Genomic DNA, 14,201 nt, shown 5'->3' with positions numbered 1-14,201 from the left:
AGTCCTTTTGCATCTTTCTGCGATTGTTGTACATCACTTTCACACACTGATCCCCAACTTAATTGCTCCCAATGCAGCTCCCCCATCGGTGTGTGTGATTGTGACTGCAAATGGTTTGGAGTGAGATGCAGTGTAAAGCGCTTTGAGTACCAGAAGGTAGAAAAGCGCTATATAAGTGCCGACCATTTACTCTGTCCAAAAATGTCTCATTAAGAGGCAACACTGTCAATCTGTTTGAGCCCTTTTTGTCCCAAAAACAAATTTATACTCGCTCAATTTTGCAGAAGTCAGCGCACACTGACCGCTGACACCATGAGTATCAAACTGTGCCAAATCACGGTGCGGACCAGACTTTCCACTGTGGCAACCAATGAAAAAGCTGCTTTAACTGCTCCAGTGAAGCTGCTTAGTGGCCGGCAGGTCAGACTGTGGTTGCGCTGGGCACCTTTCAGGTGTGAATGTGAGTCACTGTATAAGTATGATCTGAGTATTTCCGAAAAAGATTTAAACAGTCCTTACTGAGTATAAGGAAATGATGCAGAGGAGACTGTAACTGCCAAGCAATGCAACCTCCATTATATCAGCTTAGGTCAATATTAAATACACAGTACATTGTTGTATGGCTGTTAAGACGAAATGGCTTAATGCACTTCTGAAATCATGTGATTCCTAAATCTGGAAAAAGAAAGTCAAAATGTGAGAACATTGCAACTTTATTCCCTTATATTTTTATTTACATTACAATACATCATTACAGGACAAGCATCTATTCATTATTTTCGAGGTTTTTGCTTTAGCTGAGCACCACAATAAACACAGATCTTGCATGTTAACATTTCTCATTTTTTCCTCTGATTTCCTCCTCATGGAGAAATTAAAATCACAGTGCATGTAAAAGTAAAATGAGAATAAAAACATTAATTGGTCCTTAACAGACTCAAAAGACTTGTTACTATCATAATATACTATAGTGAGATTTATTCTGTTACTGGCGATGCATTTGCAGAAAAACAACACATAATGTAACATAACAGCTGGGGGAATGATGCATCTACCTTTCCGTATCCATGGTGATGAATGACTTCAATGATGAATAGCATGTGCGATTTAATATGAAGTGTCACTCTGCTCAGGCTGTGCTATCCTCGTTTTGATCATTTAACATAGACTTATAAATGATTTACAGATACATAGTATAGGGCTCGCAGTATTAGATATTCAGCAAAAAACATTTTGAAGTAACAGTAAAAGTAAAATACAATGTTTGTGTGTCCCAGAGTGACTAAGCTGCTGTGTATAAGCTGCAGTAGAACTGGTTATGAGGCAGATAGTGTGACAGAAAACCTCACATTGTAAATATGTGAAGCTTATAGTATGTTTTCAATGACAGAATCCATGTGGTGAACAGGCAAATTAATTATTTTAAACCAGGTTTTGGAATCATATTACTTTTTGAAGCTTAATTTGTAGTTAGTCATGTTATATGTAACAATACTAAACATGTCATATACAAACTATAAATGCAACACATTAATACTCTTTATGTCACTATATGAAATCGTCCATGGACCACAGGGTCAGTGGTTCGATCCCTGGTCCTGGCTATATGTCGAAGTGTCTCTGGGCAAGACACTGAACCCCTAACAGCCCTTTCCCATCCCAAGCTCTGCCTGTCCAAGCCCAGAAGAAATTGGAGAAGGTTGCTTCAGACAGGGCGTCCAGTGTAATATCTATGTTAAATCAACATGCGGACAATGATCAGCTGTAGCGACCCTGAATTCACGGGATAAGCCGAAAGAACAAAAAAAAGCTACTATTTAGCCTATAATAACTGTACAGGGACCATTAGAACTTTTTGTCTGCATACAATTTAGACTAAACGTGAGGTTTTGATACCAAAACTCTTCATTTAATGCTAAATAAACCTAAATATGATGTTAGGTTAGTTAAATATATTTCCGAAAGTACTGTCACGTTTCTTCCATAAAATGAAATTAGAAGAGGGCGATAATGGGGCGGGGGGAGAAAAAAAGAAGAAAAGGAAGAAGAAGAAGAAGAACAACAACAACAACAACAACAACAATAAAAACAATAAATCGGCGTTACTTTCTGACGCCGATTTCTAATTACAAGTGATAAATAACTGACAAGACTACAGCATCAACACCATGTGAGCACCAAGAGAACACAGCCATAACAGAAAAAAACAAAAGACTAAAATCGATATAAATATGTATATATTGTCTTAAAATAAGGCCACTTTTCAACCTTTTCTTCATTTATAAAATAAATTGTCTTTATAAAATTAGAGGTCGATCTGCTTTTATTTGCCAGGCATTTCAGGGATTTAAAATAATTAACCACTTCAGTCATTATTTAAGGTAAATCAAAGTCTGCAGTCTTAACATTTTAAAGCATGGATATGAATGTTTTCATAATAATAATGAGGTCAATAAAGTCGGTTATTCTGGACCGGATGTGGCCTAAGAAGAATATAATATTATAAAATTCGAACGTTGGAAGCGTCTCAATTTGAAAAGAGAAAAATCGGCGTCACTGTTTCTCGTCGGTGCTAATTCATCGTGGCACTGAGTTGGAAAGTGCTGCGCCAAGAATATTCTCCAAATCTCTCACTTTAACAGGTAAAACACAAACTGTGACGCCACGTATTGTTACATACAGTTGGTACGTGACCAGATTAGTGTATAATGCCACCGGAGAAACGTAACTGATAACTATTGAGTTGCACTGGGTATAGTTTTGTACAAGTCATGTGCTAGCTGCACGTCTTGGCTTAGCTAGGTAACGCTTCCAACGGGAGTAAAACATGTCAAGTTCGTGGCACTGAGTTTAGCTTTAGCTTGATCTGGTATGAAAAACATTAACAAAGTCCGCACAACGTATTGTTGCGAAAGTGTGTTAACGTTAGAGGTATTTTTGCCTTGTTTAAAAGGTATCAGATATATGTAGTGTTTGATACATTCGTGAAAAACATAACTATATTCTTCCACCTAAAATTGACCGTTGTTCCTCTTGGACGTAGGAAAACTTGAATTGTTTGTTGATAATTGGCTGTTTATCTGTGTGACTCAAATGCAGGGTAAATCCATGAGATTCACACCTTAGCATCACAACAGCAGAACCACTGGGTGGAGCTTATGTTGTAGCTGCTTGTGTATCTATCTCATATTACATTGATGTAGTGCATTAATTTTCTGCCATAATATCTTGTACAAAGGGTACAGTCCTGACATGGCATTGGGTGGGCTGGGGTAGGGTTGTCAATATGGGTCCTCCTTTGTGCACGTACAGGAGGTAATGACATTGCCTCATCGCCTTCTTCATAAAAGGAGGCTTGGGGTCGAAAGAGTGTGAATATGTGTTATTTCATATGACTAGTCACCAGGGGTTTTTCTCCAGGGAGACTCTCCCACATACAGTTAAGCAGAAACAACATGTATGATGTGTTTTAACCTTAAGCAAAGTTGCTGTGCATCATGTGTAACATATTAATGATAGAGTCACATTCAGATACTTGTGAGCATTGTGTCATAGAACCACTATGGCATGTAAGCATTTGGACAAAGGGGGCGAAGAAGGTGATTGGCAGTTATAATGACGGTTATCCAAACCCCAGTCTTACTCCAACCCTGACATTGAGGGCGTACTATACCATTGAGCTCCCTCCCAGACAACACACATGAAAGAACATAGTTTTCTTAGCTTTCAACTCTTAACGAACTCATTTTACTTTCTCCTTTCACCACAGTTCACAGTTGGTTTTAAAACATTTGAGAGCAAGGCAGAAGGAGATTTGATGTGTTTGTTGTTTCCAAGCAGAACTGTTGTTGTGGACTCTGTAATTAACTTTTGTGGTCTCTTGCGTGGTTAAGTGAATCGTGATGCCTAAGCTCCAGGGCTTTGAGTTCTGGAGAAAGACTCTGAAAGAGGCAAGGTTTGTGGTGGCTCCCATGGTGGACCAGAGTGAGCTCGCCTGGCGCCTGCTGAGCCGTCGGCATGGCGCTCATCTTTGCTACACGCCCATGCTGCACGCTCAGGTGTTTGTGCGCGATGCCAACTACCGTAAAGAAAACCTCTACAACGAGGTCTGTGAGGAGGACAGACCACTCATCACCCAGGTCAGGACCTACACAGGCACTGACATTCACAGATTGTCAGTGGAAATGCCATGTTTTCTAAATTCTGCTTCTTTTGCAGCCATCAGAGGCTTGTCACAAATTACTTTCTATCATTTCATGCACAATTGCTATATATTGATCCTCATGTAATGTCGAACAAAAGTCACAACTCTCCATTCTTTGTATTTCAGTTCTGTGCCAATGATCCAGAGGTGTTCCTTCAAGCGGGTCTGCTTGCCCAGGACTACTGCGACGCTATAGACCTAAACCTGGGCTGTCCTCAAATGATAGCTAAGAGAGGTGTGCACGGCTTCTACCTTAATTCACCCCTAAAATCTAGACTTCTCTGGTGGTTACATAAAAAAGACACTGATGCAAACAGTTAAAGGAACACTAACCTGTTCTGATGTTTCTAAGGGCACTATGGAGTTTTTCTTCAAGACGAGTGGGAGCTATTAGAGAAAATGGGTAAGTCTTGTCATCTTTTCTTTCATATATAATATATAAACAACCAAAAACGTAAAGTTTTACCATGTCAAAATAAAATGCCGCATTTGTTTTACAGTCAGATTAGCCAATGAAAAGCTCTCAGTGCCCATCACATGTAAGATCCGTGTGTTCAAGGAGATTGAAAAGACCGTCCGTTATGCCGAGATGCTGGAAAAAGCTGGATGTCAGGTACGGTGATACATTTATTTCAAGATTTAGTTTTTACTTTATTTTGGTAGTTATCACTGTTGTTCATATTAAAGTTTCAGCTGGTACTGTTAGCAGATATCAATCATCCATATTGTGGTTTTTTTGTGCCTTTGCATCTTTTAAAATCCTAACTATGACTTTGACGTTTGTCTTTTCCTAGCTCCTGACAGTGCATGGGAGAACCAAAGACCAGAAAGGAGCCATGACTGGTATCGCTAGCTGGGAGCACATCAAGGCAGTACGGTGAGCTATCCCCCCTTTGTTGTACAGCATTTAGTCTGAAATTTTGTCCAGCAGCTTCCAGGAGTCTCAGTCTAGTAACTGAAAGCCTCATTAATAAATACCTTGCAGTGCTGAATATCTCCTTGGCATCCGTTTGCTACAGGAAGGCAGTAAATATCCCAGTGTTTGCTAATGGCAACATTCAGCACCTGTGTGATGTGGAGCGTTGCATTCAGGAGACAGGAGTGCAGGGAGTTATGAGTGCAGGTACGGAAAACATATCTACACTGTAATTATGGACAACATTTTTCCTATTGTATTATATTTGGCTCAGAGATACTAGATAATGTGCATTACTAAATGGTTTTGAAAGTAATTTCTGCATTTTTTTTTAATTATTGTTCTTAGAGGGGAACCTCCATAACCCAGCAGTGTTTGAGGGCCGCAGCCCGCAAGTGTGGGAGATGGCTGAGGAGTATCTCGAATTGGTGAAGCAGTATCCTCCCTGCAGTCTGTCTTATGTACGAGCCCACTTCTTCAAGCTCTGGCACTACACGTATGTCCTTCTGGGTACAAATACTTGCCTTACTGGGCTGAACGTAATACTGTATAGCCCTAATCACCTCTGTGACAAATACCATACCAACTAACAACTGGTCTCTCAGCTACCTGTTTAAGTGGTACAGTATTTTTACTACTAGTAGAAATATTATTGTAGTACCGGGGTTCAGATGTACGGCATATGAGTTTTTAATGTGCTGTATATCACGGGGGCACAAGATGAGCCCATACAGAGATTTCTCTTTAATTATTTTTATCTTAACAGTCACATCAAATAACAGTCACATCAAATAAATTTAAAAATATTTCATCATGCCCAGTTGACAATTTGTCCCTGCTATATTAACAGTACTGTCTGTGTGTGTGCATGCGCGTACTTAGGCTGCAGATTCACCAGGACCTCAGGGAGGAGTTGGCCAAGGTGAAGACCCTGGAGGCTTTGGCTGATGTGAGCAAACAGCTGAGGCTGCGATGCCAGGTATGTCCCAGCTTATATACTATGTTGTGAGTGAAGCCTGGAACAGCAAGGGGGGGCCAGCTTTACATGGCGAGACTCAGCAGTCCATCTGCATCTGACAAGACAAGGAGGGTCCATTTGAGATGGGCTTTTTGAGGCAAGATGGTTGCCATGAAAAACCAACGTGTGGTGAAAACAAAGGAGAAGTAAAATGTCTCTAGGAAACTCAAGCAAGCTCAGTTGCCACTAGGAGTGAGTGATATATCGACTTTTATGTTATATTGCTGTGTTTTTAATAAAGGTATAGGATATTGTTTATATCAACATATTTTGATGCATTATATCGCCCTCTCATCCTGACCTCCACTAGCAGCTCTGATTACTTACAAGATCACCTGCAACAGTTGTCCACATCCGATACCCACAGGTTATCATTTCTCTTGGAAAATGCTGATTTCTCTGACATAAGCATGTTTGTAATTGGCTTTTTTTTTTTTTGTATCATCAGAAAGGCTTCACAATTAATTCAGTTTACGTTGTGCAGATTTGCTGTCTCTGTCTCTCTCCCTCTGCCGTCATCCTACTGAAACATACTGCAACAAAAACAGGAAGGATCTGTCACTAAACAATTCAAATCTGAGTTGTGTTCTAATGTTACGTCAGTGTACACAGGCATCCGGGTTTGCATTGTACAAACCTGGATGCCTGTGTACACTGAGGTTGTCAACAGAACTTTTCAGTTAATCTTGTGGCACACGGGAACGTACTAAAATTAATACTGGATCGAAGTCCCTTATAATAAAGCCTGTGACTTCTAATGTGGAGCCCCACCCCAACATTATAAGTCTTAAGTCAGTCTTTGGTTATTATGACTTGTTTCCACATTTAACTGTAGCCTGGATCTGGACACATTATCTGGCTGTTTAGTGAGACTATTCAATTTTTTCAATTCAATTCAACTTTATTTATATAGCGCCAATTCACAACAAAGTCATCTCAGGGCACTTTACAGAATAAAGTCAAGATTATAAAGATATATAAAGAGAACCCAACAATTCCCCCTGGAGCAAGCCATAGGCAACAGTGGAGAGGAAAAACTCCCTTTAACGGAAGAAACCTCCAGCAGAACCAGGCTCAGGGTGGACGGCCATCTGCCTCGACCGGTTGGGGTGAGTGGAAAGGGGAGAGAGAAAAGAACAGAGCAACAAAAAGCAATAACAAAACATCGGGCAGATTGGTAGGACCAGTAGCTGCACGCTGGAAGACACACAGCTTCAAAGCCGGGGGACACCTGCAGAAAGGGACAGAGAGAGGGGGACAGAGGAGGACAAAGACAACTACGGGAGAGAACACACAGAGTTAATGACATACAGTGGTGAGAATTGCGGCGTGAGAGGAGAGGAGAGATGGTCAAGAGGAGGAAAGGAGCTCAGTGCATTGGGGGGTGGGTCCCCCAGCAGTCTAAGCGTATAGCAGCATAACTATACCTAACTATAAGCTTTATTAAAGAGGAAGGTTTTAAGCCTAGACTTAAAAGTAGAGAGGGTGTCTGCTTCCCGAATCTGAACTGGGAGCTGGTTCCACAAGAGAGGAGCTTGATAGCTAAAGGCTCTACCTCCCATTCTACTTTTGGAAATTCTGGGAACCACAAGTAGGCCTGCATTCTGAGAGCGAAGTGGTCTACTGGGATGATATGGTGCTATGAGGTCTTCTATATATGATGGAGCCTGACCATTCAGAGCTTTTTATGTAAGAAGCAGGGTTTTAAATTCTATTCTAAATTTAATGGGAAGCCAATGGAGAGAAGCTAGTGAAGGTGAAATATGATCTCTCTTGCTAGTTCCAGTCAGCACTCTTGCTGCAGCATTTTGGATTAATTGCAGGCTCTTTAGGGAGTTACTGGGGCATCCTGAAAGTAGGGAATTACAGTAGTCCAACCTAGAAGTAACAAATGCATGGACCAGTTTTTCGGCATCACTTTGAGACAGTATGCTCCTAATTTTGGCAATGTTCCGTAGGTGGAAGAAGGCTGTTCTAGAGATTTGTTTTATATGTGACTTAAAGGACAGATCCTGATCAAAAATAACTCCAAGGTTCCTTGCAGTAGTACTGGAGGCCAGACTTATGCCATCTAGGGTAACAATATGGTTGGACATCATATCTCTGATATTTTTGGGCCCAAATACTATGACTTCAGTTTTGTCTGAGTTTAAAGGTAAAAAATTGTGGGACATCCAGGCCTTTATGTCTTGTAGGCATGCTTGAAGCTTTATTAACTGATTATTTTCATCTGGTTCCATAGATAAATATAGCTGGGTATCATCAGCATAACAGTGGAAATTTATGGAGTGTTTTCTAATGTTGCCTAAAGGGGACATATATAAAGTAAAAAGTATTGGTCCTAACACAGAGCCTTGTGGAACTCCATAGCTAACCTTTGTGTGCATGGAGGATTCATCATTAACATGAACAAATTGAAATCTATCAGACAGATAGGATTTAAACCAACCTAGTGCAGTTCCTGTAATTCCAATTTCATGTTCCAGTCTCTGTAATAAAATGTTATGATCAATGGTATCAAATGCGGCACTAAGATCTAACAGAACAAGTATAGAGATGAGTCCAGTATCTGAGGCCATGAGAAGATCGTTGGTGACTTTTACCAGTGCTGTTTCTGTACTATGATGAACTCTAAATCCTGACTGAAACTCTTCATACAAATTATTCCTATGGAGGTGATCACATAATTGTTTTGCGACTACTTTTTCAATTATTTTAGAAATAAAGGGGAGATTAGATATTGGTCTGTAATTGGCTAAAACACCTGGGTCAAGACAGGGTTTTTTAAGTAATGGTTTAATTACAGCTACCTTATAGGCCTGTGGTACATAGCCTGTTTCTAAAGATAGATTGATGATATCTAATATGAACGTATCTATTAAGGGTAAAGCTTCCTTGAGCAGCTTAGTTGGAATAGGGTCTAGCAGACAGGTTGTTGGTTTAGATGAGGTAATAATTGAAGTTAGCTCAGAGAGAGACTAGTGTTCAACACCAGTAACTGCATGTGTCTGTGTACAGGAGGAGATCACTAAAGGAAATAATGTGAACGAGAAGGGCAACTTGCCCTTCCCCCACTGGATCTGCCAGCCATACGTCAGACCCCTGTGAGTCAGCACAACTTGGTTTGATTGTTCTCTATATTAACATTTCACTGGGGCGGTTTCATAAGGTTATATTACACATCCATACATCCTATGAAGAGAATTTTATCTCTACATATCATAAAATGTATCCTCATGACATCCTACAGGCCGAAGGAGCCAGTTGCCAACGGTAACAGCCAGAGTTCAGAGGTGAAAAAGTCAGTGTGCCAGAAAAGAGCATTAGAAGACTCTGATGGATCAGCTGACACACTCTCCAAAAATAAGCAGAAGAAGAGATCCCGCAACCCCAACAAGAACTTCTGTCCCACACAGAAACGTGAGTCTGTCCCACAAACACTGTCAGATCAGATGTGTTAGGAGAACTAGGAACTCAGTAGTTTAAGCACAAATTTATTTTCTTTCTTCCCACAGCCAAGTACATAAAATGTGAACAGTGTGGGAACCCAAAGGTAAGTAGTCAGTTCTGATGACTTTATATTATTATTGATATTTTATGATGAGAGCAGCTACTAGTCTTTTTACTCCTCAGTCTCTCTTTCTCTTACATTGGAGGAGAAACAACGTTTGAATGAGATTATGCACAACATATTGATCAGTCAGTCAGCTTTGGATTTGTTTGAGTAATGCGTCTCAGTGATGAGACATAACTCTACAGTAGTGCAGAGAATCTTTGCATTTCTCCTCCAGCTCCAGGGCCATTGCACATGTTGCTGCATCTGTGACCAGAATAATTTCTGTTGCTGTTGTAAGATTGTTATAATAGCACTTATTTGTGATGTCTTGCATAGAAAAAAAACTTGTATCGATTTACCAACCATACATGTTTATTGGCTGATATTTGTCTTGCCTTTATTAGCTCCGTGTGGAGAGACAGCCATTCTACAGAAGAGTTAGCTGAACACTAATACATTAGGACTTGTCTATGAAAAGTAAAAGATTTGTCCTCCATTTATTTTATTGCCTCCATGAACAGTTGTTTTCTTTTGCTCTGCAGGGAAATAAGTGTGTCTTCAACCTGTGTCGAGGATGCTGTAAGAAGAAGGCCTTTAAAGAGGTGGCAGACTGTCCAAGTCAGTAAACACACACACACACACACACCTATAATCAACCTGTGAATGCTTTTTTTGACATATGCGGATCATTTGATCACTAACATTATAATGTATAATCTGAGTCAAATAATTGTTTTATAAATGAAGGGTAAAAGACCCCTCTATCACAGTTGACACTTACTATATAGTGCATTAAATAAATGGCTAACTTATGTTCTTGAAATATTTGGGTTATGTTTTCTCCCCTGAAATATAATATTCAAAACTGAGATTCCCTAAATCCTGATTTGATAAGCAGAATCCTAATTGGAATTGATACCGTAAACAATACCCTAATAATTTAGAAATAGTTTTAAACTAATTTTTCACTATTAATATTAGAGAGACAAAATTTCAAATTTTAAAACAATAAAATATACTGTTTTTTTTTTTTTATATATATATTTGCTTATTTTGAAATTTGTGCCATCAAAAATGTCTTAAAATTTGAGACTGGGTTAAACCTTTCTGGTCTTGTGTCAGGACACTCAGTCAGCAAGCATAACAGCTTTTTAAAACACAAATTGGTGTGTTCTCTTTTATTACTGAATACATTATCTAAATATCACATTAAGCTGGCTAGTAGTAAATTATATAGTAAGTGACAAGAGGCTGTAGGCCCCAACAAATCCCTCGTCTCCTAGCAACACAAATGCATCAGCACACCATTAAACATGTTTTGGTGTATTTCAGCATTAATCATTTATGTATACTGCCAACATGAAAGCTTTCCAATGATCTTTTTCAGATCAATGGAAAAATTTGTTTTCCAACCTGTCTTGTATATTTGTAACAAATTAAAGGGGGGGAACCTGAATAAATGAAGGGCCCGGATTCCTGAATGTTTGACTGTGGAAAGGATCTGAATTGTATGTAACGGCCTCCACATTCACCAGAATTCCAACTAATTAAACACCAACATGGTCGATGGCACTCTCTGCCATCATCAATCAAATGCCAAATAAGGGAACATTAATTGGAAGAATGATGTTGAATGAATAAAATCTTTGTGATCTATAATTGACAGGCCATGGACTGAGGTTCAAGACCAAGGCAGAGAAATGGAAAGCTGAGGAGGACAAGAGGAAGGAGAACTCAGAGACGGAGAAAAGCTACAACTCGCCACAGCCGATACCAGATGCTAGCACAGAGCAGCAGGAGCAGGCTCAGGCATAGCTGCTGCTAAGAGCAAGACCATACTGCTGTTAGTACCGTTCCCACCTGTCACGTGTACAATTTGGACTAAGCCAGTTGAAGCAATTTCTTTGAAAAACTTTATTGGTAATGAAGACGTGACAGACAAGCTTATACGTTAGGCAATAGATATACATACTTCAGGCAAGCGGATTTGTGTGTGTGCTCCATGATACTGGATAGTATACAGAGCTGCTACGTAAACTCTGGGTGTTCTACAAGAAGAAACTTCTGTATTGGACATTGCACAAATAAGAGATTAATGACAAACCAACAAAACAATTTTTATAATGAAATGTGGTTTTCCTTGTGAACAATGAGCTTGTTTGGTTTTTTTGTTTGTTTGTTTGTCTGTTTTTGGTTAGGAAAGTTGGATTTTCCCATATCTTTTTTCCATGTATTTTATTTTTCAAAAAAAGATTTTATTACTGTGGTCTAGACATAATTTTATTGAGCCTCCAAATCTCATAAGTCCTTCACACTTCGGTTTATTTCGGATAAGGTTGGTTTGTAATTCACTGACTTACGTACATAGGTAAAACTGCCTAAAAAAAAAAAAAAAGGGAAACAAGTTTAAAGTGGTGCTTAGTCTGCTGTGTCTAAAATGTGCTCACACACACACAAAAGAAAGGTATGGGAAGGGTTTGCCTCCCTATATTGTTCTGCATTCAGTTTAAAAATGAATACTGACATTTTGGTACAGCAAGCTTGTTATCAAAGTCATGTTGAACTGCTAAGCCTAGCTTAGCATAAAGATTAAAAGCTAGCTAAAATCCAAAACAGGGAAAATGAAATAATCTTAAAAAACTCTGTTAACATATTTTCGAGTTTTTGACAAATACACAATTATATATTGTCATGATAGCATTTGTGTTAACTTTTTTCCATTTTATTTTTTATGTTTCTAGTCTTTTTGCTAAACTAACGTTGATGCTGAAAAAGTCTCTACTGCACATACAGACTGATGAATGATACCAATTCATTACCTTAAGAATTTGTATCATTTTTAAACTATATGCTTGTTTTCTTAAAGGATTGGTACAGACTTCCTGTCTGTGCTGTAGAAATGTAGCTTAGCTCTAAAGCGGACACTGCTAGTCTAAGTCTAACTGCTAAAAGGTAAGAAGATCCACAGGTGCTGGTAGTGATGTGTAGCTGGTTTCCACCATTTTTACTAACCTAGGAGGTGAAATGTCCAAGTATTTGTTTACAACTTGCTTTTATTTTGGTTACAAAAACCCATAACATTTAATATTAAAGTTCAAAAAAATTGGGAGAATGTGTAAATGTAAATAAAAAATGAATGCAATGATTTGCAAATCTCATCGATCCATATGTTATTCACAACAGAACATATCAGATGTTGAAACTGAGACGTTTTAACATGTCAAGGAAAGTATTTGCTAATGTTGAATTTGATGGAAGCAGCACATCTCAAAAAAGTGGATGATGTTTACCATTGTGTAGCATCCCTTCTTTTAACATCTGTCTAAACATCTGGGAAGTGAGGAGACCAGTTGCTGGAGCTTTGGGAGAGGATTGTTGTCTTTCTGGTGCAGTATTCCAATTACTTAAACTTTCTGGGCCTTTGTTGCCTGATTATTTGTTTTATGATGCACCCAATGTTTTCTATCGGTGAAAGGTCTGGACTGCAGTTCTGGATGCAGTATGTGGTTTAGCATTGTCTTGCTGAAATATGTAAGACTTTCCCTGAAACAGATGTGTTTCTCTAAAACCTCTACTTTTCAGCAGTGATGGTGTCTTTCCAGATGTGTAAGCTGCATAGGCACTAATGCAGCCCCATGCTATCAGAGATGCAGGCTTTTGAACTGTTTGTTTCAAATTTTGATTCACAGAACAGTTTTCCATTTAGCTACGGACCATTTTAAAAGCTTTGGTTGTTGCTACAATCAAATTTAAAATGAGCTTAAGCTTTCCATTAAATGGCAAATTGTCTCAGTTTCATCATCTGATATGCTGTTTATAATGTAAATGAAATATGGGTTAACGATATTTGCAAATCATTGCATTTTGTTTTTATTTGCATTATACTCATCCTCCCAATACCCTGCTACCCTTAGTATTACCCTTGAATGCATTAAGAGAACTGGATACTTAATTGTCGGACATTGAAATGTTTACCAGCTTCCAGGTTTGGATTAGCGCTGTGTTTTCCCCCTGTCCATGCAAACAGGTCCTTCCTGTTTTCTCCCACCTCGTTCTTAGACATTACACTGGTTTGATATCTCAACAATAAGTCACCTCTGTGGGCTCAGAATAGGGCTTAAATATGCTGTATAAAACCACTAGGGATTAAAGAATAGTGTGTAGAAAAACACCACTGATAAACCAAAGAGGGATAATTAACCTTGTTTGCAGTTGGAGGTGTCCTGTCTACAGTTTTAAAAACTTGTCATTGCAGATTCTGGTGAAACTGGCTAGGTGCCATTGCCAGATCCAGCTCTGGGAAACCACCCATGTTATTAAAGGATGCTTCCACTTATATTGTACCTGCTTCGTTTGGTTGTAGTTTGGGGAGTATTCAGTTCAATTCAACCTTATTTATTTAGCGCCATTTCACAACAAACTCATCTCATAGAACTACATGTACATGTTAATTACATGTTCCCCATAATTGTGAAATGAAATACATCTGGGACCCTCAGACTCTCGG

General features: G+C 39.0%; 1 protein-coding gene across 1 annotated transcript; it reads left to right on the top strand.

Annotated features, from left to right (window-relative positions):
* The first annotated feature begins 2,538 nt into the window (after positions 1 to 2,538).
* dus1l (dihydrouridine synthase 1-like (S. cerevisiae)) lies at positions 2,539 to 11,960 on the top strand. The gene is made up of 14 exons (XM_067478431.1): positions 2,539 to 2,642; positions 3,894 to 4,139; positions 4,331 to 4,439; positions 4,557 to 4,607; positions 4,705 to 4,817; positions 4,999 to 5,081; positions 5,224 to 5,327; positions 5,469 to 5,616; positions 6,003 to 6,099; positions 9,157 to 9,242; positions 9,389 to 9,558; positions 9,654 to 9,691; positions 10,237 to 10,312; positions 11,361 to 11,960. Exons 2-14 carry the CDS (start codon positions 3,903 to 3,905, stop codon positions 11,507 to 11,509), a joined length of 1,461 nt encoding a protein of 486 aa, XP_067334532.1. The 5' UTR covers positions 2,539 to 2,642; positions 3,894 to 3,902; the 3' UTR covers positions 11,510 to 11,960.
* The last annotated feature ends 2,241 nt before the right edge of the window (positions 11,961 to 14,201 follow it).

This window comes from Channa argus, chromosome 15, assembly GCF_033026475.1.
Source record: "Channa argus isolate prfri chromosome 15, Channa argus male v1.0, whole genome shotgun sequence".
NCBI classification, from domain to species: domain Eukaryota; kingdom Metazoa; phylum Chordata; class Actinopteri; order Anabantiformes; family Channidae; genus Channa; species Channa argus.
This window is presented reverse-complemented; position numbering and strand designations above follow the sequence as displayed.